Source organism: Anolis sagrei, chromosome 3 (assembly GCF_037176765.1).
Source record: "Anolis sagrei isolate rAnoSag1 chromosome 3, rAnoSag1.mat, whole genome shotgun sequence".
NCBI lineage: Eukaryota > Metazoa > Chordata > Lepidosauria > Squamata > Dactyloidae > Anolis > Anolis sagrei.
The window spans coordinates 133122423-133145609 of record NC_090023.1 but is presented as its reverse complement, the minus strand read 5'-3'; the positions used below and the strand labels follow the sequence as shown (position 1 = coordinate 133145609).

Genomic DNA, 23187 nt, shown 5'->3' with positions numbered 1-23187 from the left:
TGGAAAGTCCTGGAACAAAACCCCAGGAGATACCAAGGGCCCACTGTAATAGCTCTCCATGGGAACTAGATGAAAAAGGGAGACCAATGTTTGGTAGTGTGAGAATAACCCAATGGTTTCGTGCGTTTAGAGGATTCAGAAGATGAGTCTCTGTCAATGCATCTAATACATTTATAAAGATGAGAATGTACAAATAACCTTTCTTGGTTATATTTGCAATTGCTGAAAATTTTCTGTGGACACTACAATTAAAGAATGATATTGAGAAACTGGGAAGTGTCCAGAAAGAATGATCAAGATGGTAAAAATATGCAAACCAAATCCTATGAGGAAGAGTTTGAGAATGTTTACCTTGGAAAAACAGAAGACTGGCATGCCATGCAATAGGCATTTTTAAATAGCTGGAGCACTGCCATGTGGGCTTATTTTTCACTCCTCCACTAAATAGGACCCAAACCACTGGGTTCAAATTGCCTGGAAAGAGACCGACTCAAAATTATGAAGACCTTTATGATAGTGTGAGCTGTTCAGCAATTTTGATTCCTCAGGCAGTGATAGACTCTCCTTCTTTGGAACTTTTTATCAAAGATGTCGAATGAATACTTTTTCAGGGATGTTTTAGTTGTGGACTCCAGCCATATGGGTTTGCCTAAAAGTCCCTTGTGATTCCTTGATTCTACAACTTTATGATTCACCTGTGAATCTTTATGGGCCATTCATTGTATTAATATATCTTGTGGTTCCTTTCCCCCTTGGCTCTCTTTCTCCTACTTGTGACAGATACTGATTTTCTTGTGTTTGCAATGTGATCAACTACTATACTCGTAAGTCACCCCAACTCTTGTGTAAAATAGTAATATAAAAGCCACTACAAATGTGTCAGTAAGGAACTGTGTCTCAGCAATCTGCACCACACAAGTCAATCTGTCCACCCAAAATCCAAGAGAATTGTTAGGTTGTTAATGTGGGTGAGCTAACCTCATATGTTACTTTTTTCCCCACATGGCTGTATAGTCCGGCCATACTACGTGGAGGTTTTTTTCAAATCCACCTCAAAGCCTCAAAATGTTAAGCAATCAAAAGCTTCACCTAAATTTATTTCAACTTGTATTTTTAGATGTGTATTTCCCTGGATCATGCCCATTGTGACCTGCTCCAGAAATTCAACATGATGTTATTATAAGGGTGCCATGGGATCACTGACGACTGAAACATTTGGATTTGAGACAATGTGTACTCACACCAAGGATTCTATGTGTCTCAATCTCTGACCTTTTGGCTTCATTGAAAAGGTGATACTGGAGTCTGAATTGTCAGCTTCAGCCTGGTAGGTTTCCTTATTTAAACTAAGACAACATGTGACTGAGTGTAGTCATTCCCACATTATATGGCATACCATATTGCTATCCTTTTGACACCAAAGTTACTTATGCATGCAGGTCAGGGAAAGTGCTGTTAGATCTCCCCAGAGTACAAATTCAGATTTTGCAAGAAAATTCAAGACAAAGCCTCAACATTGTACAAAACAACTTCTGAAACTTTATTGTGAATTTTTTTTCCAAAGTACAATTATTAAATGATCATAGCCTTAAAACCATCAATTAAAAATAACGTTGAAAGAAGTCCAAACAGTAGTCAGTTAAGCAACGTTAAGTTTCAATACAGACTTTTGTAGTCACAGAATATAAATATATACAGTTATAAGAATGCAGTAAATTTGCAGTTACATTAGTTTTTATATAAATATTTATCTATATACCTATATATTGTAAATAAATAGTTGGATTTTTGATTTGACAGGCATGAAAAGCATACTGTTTTACATTTAAACTGTTCAACAAATTAAGCACAAAATGGAATATGGTACAGGTTTTCAATACAGCCATTTTAAAATCTTTTGTAGTCAGTACTTGAACAATAGTGTACAAATATCTATTTTATAAAGGTCAGCTATGAACTTTCATCAGCCTTGCAAATACGCTCAGAAAAGTTACAAGTCCACATACAGGTTTGTATTTGTACTAATCTACCTATCTGCGCACATTCATTTGTGGTATAAAAGGGAAATTAGAAATTCAGTTCTCATAAAGCTTCCCTGTACTGCCACCTGGAAGCAATTCTTACTCACAAAAGGCAACAAGGTATTTGCAAGCTTGCCTTTCATAATCCAGTGCTGCATTACTTTGCTACACATTACTTCGCTACACAGATGCTCAGTGAATTTCCAGTGAACAGAATAGTCAGTATAGCATAGACAAAATATCTAAGATAAATGCATAGAATCAGTTTGTTAAAAAATCTAAACAGCATACATGGTAAATACACAGCAATGGAGCTGAAGGAATACATAACCGAACCTTGCAGCTTCTGCATGGTGTAAGAGTATTTTAGAAAATGTATTATTTGTCATAACTGTGCCTATGAACACAGTTTTAGCAAAATAGCACAGTTGAGTCATGCGGATACATGGGAGGAGTATATTCTCCCCAACCATTTATGCATCAAATTCAAGCCATATTGTTATGAACCCATAATGTCCACATCATTGACTAACAGTATCATACTACTATACCTGCTAACTACTGAGGAATAATAGCTGTTGAGTAGTATTTGTATTGGAAACGTTTAAATCCAATGGCCAACATGGTAAACTTTTTAAAAATTAAAAAATGCATCAAATAACGCCATGATATTTAAAATGCAAGGAATGGGAAGTTGTCAAGATTTGAACTGTACTGCGCCTACTAATTTTTAATAATTAAGCAAGTATTATGTGGCTTATACCATCACCACACATCATTTGTCCCAATCCTGGAATAAAGAGCTTTAGTCAGGAAAATACTTGGAAGTGCATAGCCAACATAGATGCAGATACTATTAATCAGACCTGCACTGCAACCTTTGGGTTTAGGAGGGTCTTCATTCCCCTTTCTGTACTATTTCTTGGACTTTAAAGCACATTTCTATGTGCTTTATGACACTCTGATTCCTATTATGACATATTGATTTCCAGAGCTCCCCCATTATATGGCCCCTCCATCCACTGTAATGCTTGCTGCTAAACTAATAAAAGGGCAAAATTTGAGTTGACAACATGACTGTAAAATTTGTGTTTGACTCTCCTGTATCTCTGTATTAAATCAGAGATACAGGCAGAGTAGCTGTACATTCACTTAGGCAATTATTTGTCTATGATTTCTTTTTCTGTCGTACTGACAAAATTAAGATACACTCCAGACTAAAATACATTCTGAGGGTCACTTGTAAAAGCCCTAAAGGAAGGTATCTTGGACTTCCATGAGTTCCATGACTAAATTCCATGATGAGAAAATTGTATATTCCAAACAAAACCTATTTAATTTAAAAAATAATGCAATTCCTTAAGCTATTTAGGACCTTAATTAATAGAAGATCCAGCCTTGCCTTTGCCTTGATGTGATAGATTTCCACAGGCAAGTCATTTATCTAGGCAAGGTAATACAAAAATGATTTTTGAACATGTACTTTGAAATAATAATGTTTGCATGTGTACTGCATGATATTGTTGGACATGTGGATCAGTTTTTACCCTGGGCTCACATTGTTTAATCATTCAGTGATGGCCATAACCTGAGTCGGGAGATAACACCACTTTTTCCCAGGCAGCTGAAAGTTATTTTGTTATCTATGGAAACATGGGGCTATTTGTTTCAAAGTGGCATGTACCCATTTTAGATGAATCATGAATCCCAATCTGAACCTGCTCCAGAAGTACTGAATCACCACTGAAGTGAAGAGATTTTTGTCCAAGATGTTCTTAAAGGTTTAGAAACACTAAGGAAGTTTGGAGAGTGGTTAGTGTCAGTTTTGTGTATAATACAATTCCAACCTGCGAACCAGTGCTACATAATAGGAAACAGCTAGGCTGGGGAAGGAGAGAGCATAATTTTGTAGCTCATTAATCTAATTTCCAGTGAAGGAATGTCTGTAGTAGGTGTCAAATAACATTATTTTTTTGACAGACACTGAAGTAAATAACTGAAGGCATTCTCAGTCATTGCTCTTTACAACTAGACTTGTATTGAGCAGCATCAATCAAGGTATTTGGAGTTTTTTGTTTAGAACCACCACAAAATAGGAAATGTCTTTCTAGAAGGTTCATGTCCACATCAGGCTCTGTTCTCTGCAGGTCCACCAAAACCCACACAGCTTGGATTCTGGTTGATGCACACAAGAGGTGCCAGGGAGTCTATATTAAGCCACGCTAGCCCTGGCTGGGTTACAACATATTCCCTTCACTTGCTCCACCAGATACTGAATCTGACCATTGGATCTGTCAACTGCTAGCAAAAGTTGGATTACCAGAATGATGAAGGAGATCATCTCCAACTGTGGAAGACTGCTGGAAACTGCTCTTCAAATATAGCTACTGTGAGAACCTGAACATTTTTGGTTCTGAAACAAAGGACGACCTGCCAGGAGAAAAGAGCCATAGGTATCTGATGGGTTTAAGGGCAGGAAGCTTTTTTGTAACGTGTACTTGTGTGTATGTATGACCTAGCTCTACCTCCAAGAATCCACAAACTGTCGACAGATCCATAAGGCGGGGAGTTTAGAAAAATACCTCAGCTTCTAAAGACTACATGATGAAGAGGAAACTACAGTGAACATTTTTTTGTCAAATAAATGTCATCAGCTTTATCTGATATTGATGTGACTCACCAAATGTGTGAATGGGATAGGGAATCCCAAGCTGTCTTTCATTAACCTGGTAAATCATGCCCCTATTTCTCTAAAAACATTTTGGAAGCTAATTTAAGGGAACCATGTCCATCATCCATCGTAGTAAAGAATGATACCCAGAAAACCACAGAAACATAGCTATCTCCTTCCTTATTCCGCCAACAGGTATTTTTCAAGCAAACTAAACTGAATTGAGAGAAAAAAGGGGTCAAAACGGCTGTCTGCTGGCTATATTTTTATTGCTATGTTTTTAAAAATTTGAACTCACTATTTTTTTGCTTTGTTTTTAAGATATGTCTATTACTGTTAACTATTGAAATGCCCTTTTGGTGGAAAGGTGGGGTATATATAATATATACATATACATACATAATGAGGCATCTCTTAAAATGCAGTCCTAAACCTTTAAATGGCACCTACAGGACTGCAATTTTAGAGATGTCTCATCTAACCATTTCTTTATTAACCAGTGAATAAACATTAGAATCTTTGCGGGGGTCAAAAACGATGTTCTTCAAGTGTTTAGAAACTCTTGTAAAAAGAATCTCAGACTGACAGGAATCACTGCCATTTAGGAATTATTCTGCACAAAATTCACATTAGGTTGTTTAGCACAGTGGTTTCTGCATTAAAAAATAGGGGGGTTTGCATGTAGAGAATAATTCAGAAATGTCTTACCCAGAAAATGCTATAGTTAAGGATTTCTTGTGCATAAAATTCACACATGGTTGATTTAGCATAGAAAAACAGTATTTTAATAAAGTAAACAGCATTTGCTATACAATTGTTTTTACAAAATGCACAGAAAATGCTGCTTTCTGCACAAAACTACAACATGCAATTTTTGCACAGAATACACATCAAGCTGAATGGTTTTTGAAGACTTTTGAAATTACTCATTGCTGTCTTCAAGAAGAAACTTAGTGAATAATGACATCCCTATGTAGATGTTAAGACAGGATTCTGAGAAAACACTTGGGAAATCCAGCATTTTAGCATAGCAAATCTACCTCTAAAGGATAAGTAGCAGCGACAGCAAGTTTATGGTCTTTGTAGATCACAAGTTTTATTTGAAGCCATGCCTATTATTCTTTGTACTGACCTTTTAATCATTTGTAATGATCTCTAAGGAAATCCACTATTATACCTATACTCTATGTATACTGAAGTGGGATAAGGGCCTGGGGATCATGTCAGGCTTGTAAAGCACACCATTTTACATCTAAATGACTAGACAAGGGAGAAGAATGTGTGATGTTCCTATGCTATAATATTGCTATACACTCTTCTGTTTGTGAGTGCTTTTTAAAAAATGGGTAGTGGTGCATAGATGTAATCATGAATAGTTCATACAATGCTACAAAGATGAACAAAAGAATTTATCTACAACTCTACCCACACTTATCTCAGAAAGTCAGTGATTAAACTAAAGGTGAGTCTTAACAGGCTTGTGTACCGTGAAATGGGAGATGAATTCACACTATAGTGGGTACACAGTCCATGGATGTGATCTTGAACAGTGTTCACAGTCATGAGATACTATGGCACTTCACCCTAAACTCCAGAGGAAACACTACAACTTTAGCCATGCATAATCAGCTGAGCAACTTCCTATTCAAGAAACAGCAAAGCCTGATGGCACTGCCATCCCACTTTCCCAGTGCTCAGGCAGCCCAGGTAAGGGGGTTGGATCTGTTGTGCCCCTCTGATCTGCAATTAGGTACAAAATGAGGTTAGACACTGTTCGGTGCCTGGAGTCACAATTTTCAGAGGAATAAGCTGACACCCCCCCCTCCCCCGCCGCCCAAATCACATTGCCTCATCACTATGGATAGCATCATTCCATTCACAAAATGCAGATCGATGGGGGCAAGATATTATCTTCATGACTACATTTTCCCTTACGAACCATCATGATCTTTAAGATCATCGGGGAAGGCTCTTCTTCTCGCTTCCACCTCCGTCTCAGATGTGGTTGGTGGGGATGAGGGAAAGGGCCTTCTCGGTTTTCACTCCCCGGGTCTGGAATTTCCTCCTCAGGGAGATTAGGTTAGCACCCTCCCTTGTATACTTTCAGCAAAGATTTAAAGAAATGGATGTTCCACTGTGCCTTTGACTAGACAATTCCCTAGAGAGATGGCCCCAGCAAAGATCTAAAATCTCCCCTTACACGTTACGATTGTTCTGTACACAAAGCTATAATGACTCATTTTACATTGCCCTGTCCTTATTTACTGCCATAGGACCAATGAACTTTATTTACCAGCCCTATTTTCTAAATTGTTGTTACACCAGTCCACCCACCCATTGGGTGAAATGAACTCCATTAGTGGTTGTTAGTTTTTGATGCCTGCTTTTATATATTGTTATAATGTTGTTGTTATATTTCATATTGTATTTTACTGTGTTATGTTTTTAATTGTGTTGATAAAGCTTGGCCCCATGTAAATTGTCCCGAGTCCCTTCGGGGAGATGGAGGAGGGGTACAAAATAAAGTTGTTGTTGTTATTATTGTTATTATGATTGGTTATGGTTGAGTAGCACCAAACTGGTTCTGGTGCCCTTTGGCCATGTGCGCACCATATACCCACTGGGATGCTAGGGGCTGTGCTGTGCAGTTGCCATGTACCCTTTTAGCCAGCTTGAGAGCAAATAGTGTAGCCTCCAAGATGCAATCTAAGACTCTTTCAGTTGTGAATAATAGCTTCCACATTAATGACAGAGGAAATCTACTCCAGATTTTAGTCTAAGCATCAAGGAACTACAAAAAGTGCTGAATCTTATCCCCCAAACATGGATATCCCCTTTAGAATCAGATAAAAACCAACTGACCCATAAACTAACATCTCCCACTGAACATTTTATTTTGAAACAGACATGCATGGGATGGCCCTGTAAGGCTACAGTACTTGACCAACACAATAGGCCCTCCATACCTGGTGAGTTTAAGGACACAGGACACCCGTAAAAGTGAAAAATTGCAAAAAAAAAAAACCCTAAAAGAACATCTCTCTAGGAATATCTAGATCTCCAGTATGACTCAAAGGTTAGGTTCCCTTGGGTCATACATGGGGGCCTAGAGATTCCTAGAGAAGCTGTTCTCACTAGTTCCTCCAGGATGATATCTTTTAGTAGAAGTTGACAATCACAGTGAAAGACCTAGAGATTCTGAAAGAGAACATTTTAATGAAATTCATGAATAATCAAATCTGCAAAAGTCATACCCACAAATGTTAAGGGCCAACTGTACTTCCTTCCAATTGATCATGAAGAGTGCTATACTGATAATAACATTTATTTAAACTGATGATCATTCAAAAGTTAGAGCCATACGAGTAGCATAAATGAGTAGCTAGAGGGTGCCCTTTTAAACATTTACTTACAAGGGTATCATTCATAAGGATTTGTCTCCTTCTAGAGATACTTTATAAGATTAATTTCCAAGTAGTAGACTAGCTGAATTTTGCCCATATTACACATACCACATTGAATGTACACACAGTAAGGCAATACTGCATAGTGATTACACAAAACACAAGTGACTATTGTATATTGCTAGAGAAACAATCCTATGAGGTAGCTTAGACTAAGAAATGATGACATCAAACAAGAAATGGTATGAAGAATTTGCTAGTTTGTTGCAGGAAACAAATGTCTTTGGTCAGTCCTATCTGTTGTATGTGAGAGATGCAGTATTGTGACTCCAGGAGTCATGCGTGGAAACTGTGTTTAAATTAAGGCTCTCTTTTTTAGCATCCTCCTACATTGTGCTTGAAAGATGCCTTTCAGCAGGAGATGGAGCATGTTTACATGAAGGTGTGGAAATGTTCCACATATGTCAATGAGAGACTTCACACATTGCCTAGCCAAAATGGATGACTACCCCCTCATATGCTAGGTTTATTGTATACTCTCTGGGTACATTCCTCAAGTGAGTGATGTAAGAGTTGAGTGACCCAGTGAAGACACCATCTAACCAATGCTGGGTTAATTCATGTTGAGCACACAACCATGGACAGCCAAATATTATAGTGCTGGTTTCTTGCCCATAGTAGTATTCTGGAAATTGGAATGGATCAAAGAAAAGGCTTGTGAATAATTTCACAGATATACCGTGAGTTCAACAAACTCTGAAGCATGGAATCAGGGCTTTACTATTGCATCTTTGTCATCCCACAATGACACTATGAATTAAGAAAAAGACGTATTCTCACTTTTTAGGTTGGACCTTACCTTAGGACCTGATGGTTTTAGACATGTTCAGGCATCCAGCATTATGGTAAGTGTAATTTTGAGAAGTAAAAAGCACTAGACTGGGCAATTAATAAAGGTGCCAGGGATGTCTTCACCTCACCTCCCAAACCAACATGGGTTCAAACATCGATGTAGACTGTATGGTCCTTTGATTTTACCAGACTGCAGCTTCCTTCAATTCATCACCATTGGCTAGAGCTGCAACAATATCTGGAGGGACATGCATCCCTGATGGGATAGTGTGTCCTTTTGTCAGAGGTTCACACCCTGGAATCTCATCTTGTGGCACCTGTTCATCCCCAGAAAACGTGTGTGCTCTCTCATGACTGGAATGAGTCCATGCATATATACTTGCCTTTCTCAATCGTGTTGAGGAAAACCATATATGAACACTTCTGAAAGTTGATAGTACTCCCAGCGTTCCAGATCAACATTACACTTCTACTCAATTATGGATGATTTTCGTATATCTTATTTTTATTCCTCTTAAAACTTAACTTCCCAAACACTTCATACTTTCTCTGTATATTGATGGGATCTACCATCAGTTCATAGTGAGGTCTTCTGTTACAGCATACTCTTTATAATTGAGGTCTAGAGACCTGGCTTTGTTTCGAAGCCTATAGGCTCTACCATGCATTTTTAATTAATTATGAGTTGGGGAAATAATTACTTTAAGCATATTAATTAGGCATTGCAAACACACATTTAATTTTTTAAAACTAATTTCACCGAGCAATTGAGTTGAAATTATCCTAAGCAATTTCTCCTAGCCAGAGTTCCCCCTTTAAAATAGGATGCAGCTGAAGGCGCAATTGGCCTTCTGATTTACTTAGAAGGTAAGAGTAGCTGTGACAGCTTAAGTATATGTTAGAAATTATTGATAATTGCATCAGTATTTTGCAGTCAACAGAGAGGATGGCTAATGGGATTAATAAACTGCTTGCTGGCCCACAAACAGAAAAGCATAAACAACATGACCTTCAGTCAACACAGCACTAAAAAGCAACAACAACATGTCTATAGACAGGGTGATGAATGTGCTTGTAATTGTTATTTTTGGCTTTTCCCCTGTTTTTTTGTTGAGGTTTTGCTTGGAAATACAATTCAGTGAAGAAGAAAAATGCACACATTATGTTTTAGCTGATGCTGATCCATCAAACAAATATTTCAGTATCTACCTTAAAATGTAGCAACATCTTTGTATTATGCTTTCACTGGAAAGCACAGAAGTAACTAATTGCAAAGAGCTAGTTATTTGTGATTTGTTCCTTTTCCCAATAATCAATGTATGACAATGTTAGAACACAATCATAACAAAAGGTATTTCCACATCTTTTTGCATTATAATCTCAACAGTTTATACCAATAAACTGAAATGGGGCCTCAGTCATAGTTCAAGAGTTGAGCCTTATGCTCTTCAATGTCTATTGAAGTAAGAAGAAATTGATGGAAAGATAATATGTTTGCCCCACAAAAAACGGTAAGAAGAATTCAGATTAATGTATTGTCGAACGCTTTCATGGCCGGAATCACTGGCTTGTTACAGGCTTTTGGACTATATGTCCATGTTCTAGAAGCATTCTCTCCTGATGTTTCACCTGCATCTATGGTGGGCATCCTCAGAGGTTGTGAGACTTGGACACAGCATATTATTTGAGAACACAGAAGTGCTGGACCACTCTCACAACCACCATGTCAGACTACACAGAGAAGCCATTGAAATCCACAAGCATGTGGGCAATTTCAACAGAAAGGAAGAGACCATGAAAATGAACAAAATCTGGCTACCAGTATTAAAAAACTCAAAAATTACAGCAGCAAAACAACAGAGGGGAAGCAAACAGGCACATGAAATCACTCTCAACAAAAGATTCCCCCCAGGCGCTTCCAAGCCATTGAATGCAAATCAAGGTGATCAGCTAAAACATTCACAGCTAGCCACAGCAAACAAAGGTCCTTTGTCTCACCCTGGTCATTCCACAGATATATAAACCCATTTTTCCTAGTTCCAACAGACCTCATTACCTCTGAGGATGCTTGCCATAGATGCAGGCGAAACGTCAGGAGAAAAATTGCCTCCAGAACATGGCCACATAGCCCGGAAAAACCTACAACAACCCGATCCATACCTTCTCTCTCATCTGGAATATGGATTTCTTCGTTTCTTATTGCCTTCTATCTTACCAAGCATTATTGTCTCTTCTAGTGAGTCATGCCTTCTCATGATATGAAATTCCAACAGCCCGAGTTTAGTCATCTTAGTTTCTAGGAAAAGTTCAGACTTGATTTGCTCTAGGGTCCACTGGTTCTCTTTTTAGCAGTCTGTTGGAACTCTTCCGCAGCAACACACTTCAAATGACTTGATTTAACTACATAAGCATATCCTAAATTGCCACAACAGACCTTAATTGTTGGCTTACAGCGTTCCCAACTCTCAAACATGCTCATTCTCAAAATCAAATGTTTTCTTCTTGACCTGCTGCCTGACTGCAGTACTGTCTGTGAGTAAAGTGTTCCATTTTCTTCTCTTTTTGAAAACAAATGTTTGTTAACATGCTAGGTATACACTGATCTCAAGATACAACAGAGCCTGGTCTGTGGATAAAAGGAAAATATCTTTCACAGTCCCCAAGCTGTAATATTTAATATAGAGATTGAGGGGATAAAATTGTAAGATTAGTATATGTGTGTGTCTGTGCATGTGCCAATGAGCCTCATTGTTGACTGAGCAGCTGGAAGAAATCTTTGATTTGATCGACCAGTCAAGTAAACAGAGACAACCCATATAGTTAACGTGTTCAAGAACCAAAGTACCACACATCTGTATATAAAGTTACACAGACAGTCATAAGGTCTTTAAAGCAAGAAAGATCTATTGTGAGTTGTGTATGTGCATGAAGGTTCTATAAAAAGTCATAGGGATCACATTATACTTTTGGACATTGAGTTCTATAGGTACAAGTCCTTCTCTCACATACACATCCTCTATCAGATCATAGCTGCAAATCTTGACTAAGTAACTTCTGAAATGGGAATGTTTCCATACTCAGCTAGGTTCTTTAATTTCCTAGAGATCTGATAAGCCAGGGGCCACAGTGTTGCAGCAGGTTAAACTGATAAGTTGCAGAACTTGCTGACCAGAAGGTCGGCACTTTGTAATCACGGGATGCGGTGAGCTCCCATTGCTAGCCCCAGCTTCTGCCAACCTAACAGTTCTAAAACATGCAACTGTTATTAGATCAATAGGCATCGCTTAGACTGGAAGGCAATGTTGCTCCATGCAGTCATGCCAGCCACATGACCTAGGAGGCATCTGCAGACACCACCGGTTCTTCGACTTAGAAATGGAGATGAGCACCACCCCCTCCCCCCCAGAGTCAGACTTGACTATATGATATCAAGGGCAAACCTTTACCTTTACCTACGTAAGCCAAATAAGCTCCCCACTGTAGGCATTCCACCCCCTATTATATGCAGACTTTCACGGGGAGGCAACAACAACACTATTTAAACGATCCATACCTTCTCTCTCATCTCTATGTGAGCTTTATAATTGGGTTACTATGCCCTTCTACTGGAGTCTCTGTTGATGAGACATGATTTACTTGGGTTCAAGAATAGGTGAAAAGTTTTGACAACTGATTCTGCCATTTTTTCGAGTTTAAAAAAATGTGGTCATTCATTTACACAAGGGAGTCCTCAGGAAAACAAATGGTAATGGTAACTGAATTTGTTCCTTATTCTTGCAGACTTCAGTTTATACTTGGAGGATCTACAGCAGTTTTACTGGTTACAGTGAAAGGTAGAATTTAAATATCAACCTCACAGTATCTTCCCAGATGGGAAACAAGTGAGGGTGAACCCTGAAACTGAGCACAATGGCAGACAAAAATCAATAAGTTTGGCCAAAGGATTCACCATGATTCAATAATGCTTTTAGTTCTTGACTTACTCACAGCACTAGTCACGATATAGGACTACATAACTCCAAAGAAAAAGACAAATTGTGCATGATCAATATCTAATGCAATCTGATGTAATTCCTGTCTAAAGTCTGTGTGAGTAGCACAGAAAGTAGGCAGACTGTTGATGTCTACAAGGATATATCCTCAGGGTCTGGAACTATATGCAGTCATAATATCTCGTTGTTGGCCCTGGGCAGTTAATATTGTGGTTGCACCATTTCTAGCATAGTACAAATGGCATAGCTCTGCAAAACAATGTAAACAATAGGTGAGCTGTTAGCTATTGCCAAACTGGAGTTGTTCAGTTTCATTCAATCAAATCAGCATACAGTTGAATACAATTTGTGCCACATAATTGAATGGGAAACACTGAGGCTAGTCCTATGTATTTAACTTGACACCTTCACCTGCACTGGACACCATATGGCAAGGATAACAGTGTAGTAGCCCATAAACGCAGTAGTGCAGTGGACAGATTATGCCCTCATTACAATATTGTTCACAAGATTAACATTTGATGTGAGTGTGCTGATACCTTGACACAAAATAAATCATAGGGGCATATTAGAAGAATTTCTGGTTACAGTGCATGAAGGAAGGACAGATTTTATCCTGTGTCACTTGCACTTAGCCCTCCATATCCACAGATTCTGCATCCACAGATTCCATCATCCACAGCATTAAAATATTTAAAAAATAAAAATTCAGGCAAACTATGATTTTGTCATTTAGTATAAGAAACATTATTTTACTATGCCATTGTATATATAGTGCTTGAACATTTATGAATTTCGGTATCCGCAGGGGAGCCTGTAATCTAAGTACTGTGGATATCAAGGGCCCACTCTATATTTTCAGTTTTCTTTGTCCCAGAAAATCAGACTCCCTTTTTAAAAGGCCCTTATTCCTTGGTCCTGCCCAGAGTTCAGTTTTAGGTCACAGAGGAGTGTGACAGAATGTTCAGAACTGGTTTTTACAGAGAAATAGATTATCCTCAAGGAGACTCAGAATAGCCCTATTGCATTTTAAAGTCTTATTTCTTAAGATCTCATTTAGTTGGCTATAAGAGGTCAGGGCAAACGTAAGATTATTTAATGCCATGCCTACTGTCTAGTGATGCTTAACATACTTGATTGTTAAAATACTTAAAACGATAGCATTAAGTGATTTGTGAGGTTGATGACATAAGCAGCTGTGACAGTCTTCGCTCCGCAGTTGCATCCCACTTGACTTTGACACACTTTATTCGAAGACATGCATGTGTAAAGATCAGCGGCAATTGCCAATTTGCCTGGTCTACCACATTACCATAGAGCTACTGCTACAGACGATTCCCCCTTAGGTGCAATTTTGTCATACTCCATTAATCCTCTCAATCCTCCCCCAATCCTGCAGACTTGTTACGTCGTAATCCCCAATTGTTGTGCTGCAGGAACATTTGAAAGTCTTCGCTGTCCTCCAGGCAGAAAATTACAATAGTAAGTCTATTAAATTTGGCTCAAACAATGTCCACTCGGATCACTCCCGCTTGTTGCAGTCATAACCCATAGCCGCAGTGTCAGAACAAATTATTGCCAGCATCCAGAATGCCGATGCAAAATTAATTTGGTGCCTCCCACAGCCTTCTTGATTCAGTCCCCAGATGCCAGCAGAAATCTAACTGTTTTTTACAGCAATGTTTGGATACTAAATCAACAAATCCTCAAGCCTGCCTTCATTCGATTATATAGGTTTCAATTCTCACTGGGCACCTCTATCGCATGATAGCAATGTATTCTGTAACTAAACTTGCTGGCATTCACCTGCCTGTATCAGTTTAAGAGATGTTACTGGCATTGCTCCTTTTGGGGACAAATCAGAAAATTGAATGCTTTTCTACCTGGCACAGCCAGTGTTTTTAAATCCATCTGAACTACTAAGCTTGGATTTGAGGAGTAGGTGCTTCATTCTCTTTTCTTTCTTTCTTTCTTTCTTTCTTTCTTTCTTTCTTTCTTTCTTCTCTCTGTTTCTCTCTGAAATATACCCAGAAGTCTGAGTGTTGTTTCTCTTCCACTTAAGGTAAAGGTTTCCCCCTGACATTAAGTCCAGTCATGTCCGACTCTGGGGGTTGGTGCTCATCTCAATTTCTAAGCCAAAGAGCCGGTGTTGTCCATAGACACCTCCAAGGTTATGACTGCATGGAGTGCAGTTACCTTCCTGCCATAGCAGTACCTATTGATCTACTCACATTTGCATGTTTTCAAACTCTAGGTTGGCAGAAGCTGGGGGCTAACAGCGGGAGCTCATGCCTCTCCCTGGATTCGAACCTGCAACCTTTCAGTTAACAAGTTTAGCAGCTCAGCCAGGCTAAAGTGAGAATAACTAAGATTGGGGGATTTCCCCCCCCCCCCCTTCTTAAGCTACTTGACAAATAAAACCAGTAAATCTTTGCTTCTATGCTGTTGCAATTAAATATTAAGCGTTAAGATCTGAGAAGTATGTTACCGCTACATTTTTTTAAAAAAAAAACCTTTCAAGCTGTATCCCTTTCTAGCAATTTAAAAGAGCTTGAGTGTATGGGAATGTTCACACTGAGGCACAAACGTAACTTCTGTTTTTGGTCAAAGTGCACACAAGTCAGTATCAGGTTCACATACAGACAAATGTTCTGGGTTTGATGGCTGCGACACAAACTGTGTTACTGCTTAAATGTGTGACTAAGTATGTGCACACTGTTTTCTGTCAATGCCAAGCAACGGCAGCTAGCCTCAGGGAGTTAGACTGATGGAGCAGAGTTGCCTTCCAATGCACAGAGCAAAAGCTCCCACACATCCCTGACAATGTTGGGATATCTGGCTCTCCAGTAGTGTTCATTTCAAGTGCTACTAAGAGTTCCCACTACACAGAGAGTACTTTACCTCAAAGCAAATTACTTTCAACAGGCTGGAGTGATGGTAAATGCTTACAAAGTGCTTCAAGTGCAGCACTGAGTATCAGGGCGTACCAGGGTGCCATTGCAGGTTGGCGAGGGAAATGTCTGTGTATGTATGAGTATGGATATTTTGAAGACAGGGGCATGATTCACAGTAAGTCACAGAGACTTTTTTAAAAAAAATATAAAAATAACATTTGATTGAAATGGTGCTTTATTTTAAGAGCACTTGTTACTGTTGTAGTCTTGTATCTCATAATAATCAGAAATAGATGCTTTCTTGCTGCTCATTGGAAAACATGGTGGGAGGCATTGCTCCCCATGACATCCCTATGAATACAAACACTACATTACTATAAGCCATTTGAACTACTTGTAACTGCCGTAAGTGTATGAAAAGATGCAGGGAAACGTGGGTCACAACAGTTCACATCTAAACATTTTAACCGATTATCCCATAAAGGAGAACTTAGTCTTGCAACCAAAGATCAAGAACATCAAAGTGCAAGGAAAGGAATAGATTTAATACAGCAAGCCCACACACATCACAAAAGGAGAAAAATCTGCACTGGATAGATGAGCTACCTGCCATGAGGAATTCCCCTTCCCATCCCTAATATGAATAATATGCAACTGAATAACTGCAAACACAGCCCATCTGTCACCTCTAGTCCCCATCCTCAAGTGAGTGCAGAGAGGAAATCTGAGCACTTTAAGCCTGTAAACCTCATTTTATTCCAGTGGCATGATGAATTCACATCTCAGCCAACTCTCTAAAATCTATGATTGATCATCTGGTGAACTCTTTAAAAATAAAACACTTGTTTGCTAATTAACTACACTAAGGTCTACTGTCGGTGACATGCTCAACACTGCTCTTCAATTAGGCATTATTATTTTTTGACAAAAGATCCCCCCTCCCCAACATGCACACACACACACATAGCCGAAGAAGCAAACAAAATAAATGAAGAATGTAAGGGGGGAAATGTACCAGCGTGCCAAAAAGAAGAAGAAGAAGAACCTAAAACTAATGGAATGAATTTCTCTCTCGCTTTCCAATAGTTGTATCTCTGTCTCAGAGGATGCCAAGATCACAAGCTTCTACTGGTTCAAGAGCCATGCCCTTTCCTCCCCAGGGAACTCTGGGAATTGAAGACACATGCTGAGAATATGGGATCACTAAAAGAGAATTTTCAACATCTTCAGTACTTAGCAGCTACTCTCAGGATTTTTTTTTTTGTGTGAAACCCATAACAGTTAAACTCCTTACTTGGAAAATGGACCCAAAGCCATACTTCAGCCGCATTCATTTGGCATACCATTTGGGCATAGGCATCGTGCTCATTGACTTTAAGCTGTATTTCCCAGAATGTTTACCAGAACTTTGCCTCCCAATATGTCCGCTGGATCTTATACACAAATATACTATGTACAAATACTTCTGAATTGCATGTATATAGGTGTTGTGTAGAAGGGTTAATTAAAAGGGGGGTTGAGGTGGATCCATCAAGTATAACACATAGAGGGAGAAGGAGACAATCTTTCTTCATATTTTCTGTGATTTGAATGAGTTTTTTCTTCCAGTGCAAGCCATGATGCTTTAAAAAAACCATCACATGAAAGATGAAATGATGGTGCCTGTGCCCTATGTTTCGGTTTTTAGAACAGACACACTTGGAACCATTCATGGGATCCCACTGCCTGAAAGAATAACATTCAACTATGTTTTGTGATGCGCAGAAGTGATGCCACACTGGACATTCCAAAATCCATTTTAAGGGCTTACATGTTGTTGCTACAAGTCTAAATGTGAATGTGACTTGGTACATAATGTCTTTGACATGATGTAGTCAGTAATTCATGGATTACTTCCTGGTGAAAGCATTAAATTGAGGGAAATGAGGAAGAAGCAGAATCTCACCAACTGACATCATGACTGAGTGAATTGGCCCCAGAGAAATGTTGCCCAGAAATCCATCCCACTCTAACCAATGGTTGCAACACACTTCCTGATGGTACAAATACCTCCAAATTCTTGCTAACAACAGCACTATGAGATACTGGTAAAATTCCTGTGCAATTGTTCAATGTTTTACTTCTATGTAACACAGGAATGGGCACACTTTACAAACCACACTGTTTTCAGCTCCTATGGAGTGCCACAATGTGCCATCACAGCTATAACTTTGGCTGACTAGAAGAGTACATAGCATTTCATGCTAATTAAAGAATGTTTTTGGGGAGATGGCGAGTCTTCTGAAAGAGGATTCACCAGTCATGCATAGAGATTTTAAGCCTTTTCTGCAAAAAGCATTTTAGTTGAAATACAGTCAAAACGATAAAGGGGCACCAAGAGCCACATCATCCCCCTCCTAAAAAAACTACTATGCATGAGCCCCACATGCCACAAATAGCCTTGCTGTAGAAGATTACATCCCCTCACCTTCAACAGTGTAGTGTATCACCAAATCTGAAAAGAACAAGAAGAGAATATTTTCAACCGCAGGAAAAAAAATCTCCCAAAACCTAGACCCTGCAGTATCACTGGCAACGGTCTGCAACACAACGGTTCCGCCAGTTTGTAAAATTTACAAACATGGCAGAACACTCATTACCTTAGAGAAATTCTGTTTTGCAATTAGTGTAAATAACATCCTGACAAAATGGGCTTCCAGATAAACACAGGCATAGCTTCCAAGATAAAAAGGCTTGGAGGGAAGATTTGGAGAGATTTGCCATGGCAGGAGGAGAAAGAGGTCAAATCAGCTGGCTTCTTTCCACACATTTCTTCCCTGTGCATGCCATACACTGCCCAGAATTTGGACTGCAGCAGAAAAGAAACAGATTGCTTCCCCATTTCCTCTTTTAATACTACCCTTCTCTTTCCACTAAGCATTCCAAATTACTACAATTTTAATGTTAAGGTAGTTTTGCAACTGATGAAAAGCAGGGCATGTGGAAAGGGCTGCTGATATAAAACATCTTAGGTGATTTTGCCAGTCCCATACCAATCTTGAAATAACTTGAGATTTGACAAAAAGTCTGTTTATAGATACCATTTTACAACAGACACATGCAGTCTTTTCTCTCAAGAGTTCCCCAATTGGTTCCTAGGCAGGAAGAATTTTAGTAGCTACGTTCTGGGAATCACTTAAGAGTATTCACCCCTCTAAGGCAGGGGTCCAAAAACTAAAGCCCATGAGGTGGATGCGGTCTTCCAAAGTCGTTTCCCAGCCCTCACCCTAAACTTTAGACTGATGGTCACCCTAAATCTGAAATGAGAACAACAACATTCCTAATTAACTTGACTATTCCATCAGCCAAAAGCAAGCTCACACTTCCCACTTTAACAAATAAGTTTATGTTAGTTAAAATTGTTCTTCATTTTAAATATTGTATTGTTCTTTCATGAGTTTTTTTTTCCCACTACCAAAACATAAAAGGAAAAATGGCTGGAATTTTACAGGTGCTTAAAAATGTCCCTGTTCCAATGTACATACAAATTCAACTTCAGAAAAAAACCTACAGAAACTATCTCGTTTGTAACCCAAATACTACCTGTATTTTGTTGGTGGGAAGCTGTAAATTTTAAAATATTCACTGCCTTCAAACAGAAACACAGTTTGTCAGTAAAAGGTCTGGGCTGACTCTTTTCATATTGCTAGGTTCATTTTCTGTATATGAGTGACTATATCAAATGGTGTCATGTATGAATGTTCTTCAAAATTTGTTAGAGTTTTCATAGGACAGACATCCTCTAAATGAGTTGGCGGAGCTCCCTTTGCCAGAGAGAAAAGCAGTCTTCACATAACCATGCAACATCAACTTAAAATTGATTGTTGATGTTCTTTTGGGGAAGGGAGAAACAGTTCCATAAACATCTCTTGGGTACCAATGCCATTCCTCTCTCATAAAGCATTACTTCATTGCATTCTGAATAAAGGAAAACACCATCATTTTATTGGGATACAAGTTGCATCTGCACAAGTATCCCAATACTTGGAAAGATGCTACATCCAAGGCATAGGCACATGGAAAGAATGGTAGTCAGCCACCAATGTAAAGAATGACCATTCAACCAAAAATGTCTGGACACCCCCTCCCCAATCCAACTAATTAGTGAATATGACAACTTGTGCTCAACACTAGTTCAGACCTCTTTTTATCATCCAAAATGCTATGGTTGAGAAAAAATGTGTCCCTAAGTTTAGAAGATCCCACCTTGATGAAATCTAGATCTTGAACGGGCATTTTTCAGCATGAAGGCGGCCTGAGAAATCAGGTTTTAGCATTGTTCAGCCTTAAACACATTAAGATGAACATTGGGAAATAACATTGAGCTAAACTTAGACAGAGAAAGGGGCAGGCCAATGCAGAGAGCAATTTAATTTTCACATCTCACAACAGGAGGACTTTGGCTTCTTGCTGCTTCCATGTTTAATTGGCCATTTTTTTATGTAGTGAGTGAAAGCCAGCCAATTTTCTCCTGAGAAGTTGTACTATAATTTTGACTCAGTAAGAGCTATATGCTTCTTATTTGTCTATAGCACCATGGGGAATGAGATGAAACATCAGAACAAGGATTTCTTTTTTCTTTTCCTTTTCTAATCTTCAAAATTAACTGTTCAACTCAAAAGGGGGCATTTATATACCACCAATTTAGTTTTGAACCAGAGCAAACATACTTCTCAAGAAAGAAAAGGGACCAAAGGGAATGCAAAATGGTACCTGAATTAATTCCAGGAAGCTTCCCTTAATAGGAGATGAGCTTTATTTTATGCTAGAGTAGTTTATGAGATTCATTCTTCAACGAGCAAATGGTTTGGCACATTAAAAGGTATCACAGCACTTAACCTCAGAAAAATGTAAAATATAAAGTTTGATCTTCTTTTTCATTATACTACAACTAAGTGCAGTAACTCCAGAATAACAATTATGGATTATCCTGAGTCAGAGCCAAGCTCCTCCACCAGAGACATCATAGAATTCAGGTTCCATCAGAATACACAAACATGACAATTTTCTGCATCCAAAAATGGGTAGGTCAAATAAAAGATTTGGCCTACACGTTTCTCCATCATTTGAAATTTTACACCCTTTCAAAAAAAATGAGGCATACTGAAACATAACCTTCCTACACACCTGAGATTCGATAAGGTATAATCCATCAGCATTATTGCATAATTTTGTTTTTGTTTTTTTGTACACTTTGGTTTGTTTTACTTTGTGGCCTTCAAATTTCCCATCTGTTAATATTCAAGATTATAATTCAGAAATGTGTGCTTTAAATATTTGAAATATCATTGCCTTCCCACATAAGTGGTAATGCCAAACACAAGACCTGGTGAATTAATTTATTTAATACAGAGACCTCCAATGAAGTTGCTGGTGGAATGTGTGTTCACAAATTGCTTGTGGGAGGCCCATTAGACTGAGTCCCTAACTAACTGACATTATGGGTTATCCCATCCAAAGAATCAGAGAATGACAAAACTCCCCCCAGTGATATATCATTCTTGGAGCAGGGGAACGCGTCTCCCCCTCAACAATGATAGAGAAACGGGTATCACTGGAAGCCTCCAAGGAAAACATATGGAAACTGAATGTCCAGAATTTCCCAGTTGCGATAAACAAGCAAATATAAATTACAGACAATCTGCCAGACAGAGGCGGCCCTAGGTAATTTTCAACGGTAAGCAAACAGTATTTTGCCCCCCCCCAACCAATCACTGATATATATTTTCTGTTCATCGTGGGAGTTCTGTGTGCCATATTTGGTTCAATTCCATCATTAGTGTTCAGAATGCTTTTTGATTGTAGGTGAACTATACATCCCAGTAACTACTACTTGCATATGTCAAGGTCTATTTTCCCACAAGAGCGCCTCAAGAGCGCCCCTGGGCAAAATCAACTATACTGCAAATGCTTACTTTGAGTAATGGGTTGAGCCGCCCCTGCTGCCAGATAAACTACAGTCCATAGAAGAATATCTGCAAATTAAATACAGCATGACATAGACAAGAAAAGTTTCCAGTAGCCAAACAAGGCACGCCCACCCTAATCACCATGTTTAAATAATTTTAGAGGAGGCATGCTGAGAAGGGAGCAAGTTTGTTTTCTGCTCTCTAGAGATTAGGACATGGAGCAATGGATTAAAACTGCAGGAAAATATATTCTATGTAAACATTAGTATGGCAAGGGGTTCAACTGGAGAACCTTTGTAGTCACTTCTCCCTGAAAAATCCTACTTTGCCCTAAAAGGGTGATTGGAAATGCCATGATATATAGCGGGAGTTCAGCATGGTCCTCCAGCAAATACAAGCAGCAGATCACAATCTGGCACTGCATTTGGCCCAAAAGTCTATGCAGAACTACAATAGTGTGGTCACATAAAAAACACTTTTCTTTGTTGCTTTTTAAAGTCACTAGATACAGTTCTGGAGCCCCTAGTGGCACAGTGGGTTAAAGCACTGAGCTGCTGAACTTGCTGACCAAAAGATTGGCAGTTCGAATCTGGGAAGTGGGGTGACCTCCCGCTGTTAACCCCAGCTACTGCCAACGTAGCAGTTCAAAAACATGCAAGAGTGAGTACATCAATAGGTACCGCTCCCACAGGAAGATAACAGCCCTCCATGCAGTCATGCCGGCCACATGAACATGGAGGTGTCTACAAGCAAAGCCAGCTGTTCGGCTTAGAAATGGAGATGAGCACCACCACCACCACCCCAATGTTAGACACAACTAGACTTAATTTCAAGGGGAAACCTTTACCTTTTAGATACAGTTCCATCAACTAGCACTGTTCTAGAATTAGAGAAAGGGAAGAAAAGCAAGTTTCCATCATATCTAGGACCAGAAGCAGCTGAACATTCCTCCCTCTATCCCAACTGCCACTAATCTGACCTTGAATGAAGAGAAGAAGAGGTAGCTTCTGTTTGACTTAATCCTTTCCTCCAATGCTATTGCCTTTTCCTCCTGTGTCATGTCTTAATTCAATTGTAAGCCTGTAGGCAGAGAACTGTCAAATTAGCAATTTGTAAGCAGCTCTGAGAGAGAGCCTTTGTGGCTGAAGGGTGTGGGTATAAATACCTTAAATGAATAAATAAATACAGGTATCTAGCAGAAGTATAGAGAGTCAATTCTCATTGTGTGGCTAGAGACAAAAAAAAGAAGTGTGGGGGAGGGGAGCTAGAAGAATTGGGTAATTGATCATTATTTTAACCAAAAGACAATTATCCTTTGGAGGATGGTATCCTCACCCCCTGATGCTTTAACCCTGCTATCTAGTTATCTACATTTCCAATACTGTATGTGCATACACACCTCCAA

General features: G+C 39.0%; 1 protein-coding gene across 11 annotated transcripts in view; it reads right to left on the bottom strand.

Annotated features, from left to right (window-relative positions):
• PCDH9 (protocadherin 9) overlaps positions 1-23187 on the bottom strand; it is a 913990-nt gene that overhangs the window by 847880 nt on the left and 42923 nt on the right. Inside the window, exon 3 of one of the 11 annotated variants that reach the window (XM_067466910.1) lies at positions 1594-18328. The exons of the other annotated variants lie outside the window; for them this stretch is intronic. Within the exon in view, the coding sequence (XP_067323011.1) occupies positions 18320-18328 (9 nt within the window). The 3' untranslated portion in view covers positions 1594-18319. Of the gene's footprint in view, positions 1-1593; positions 18329-23187 lie in introns of those variants that run through there. 11 annotated transcript variants of the gene reach the window in all.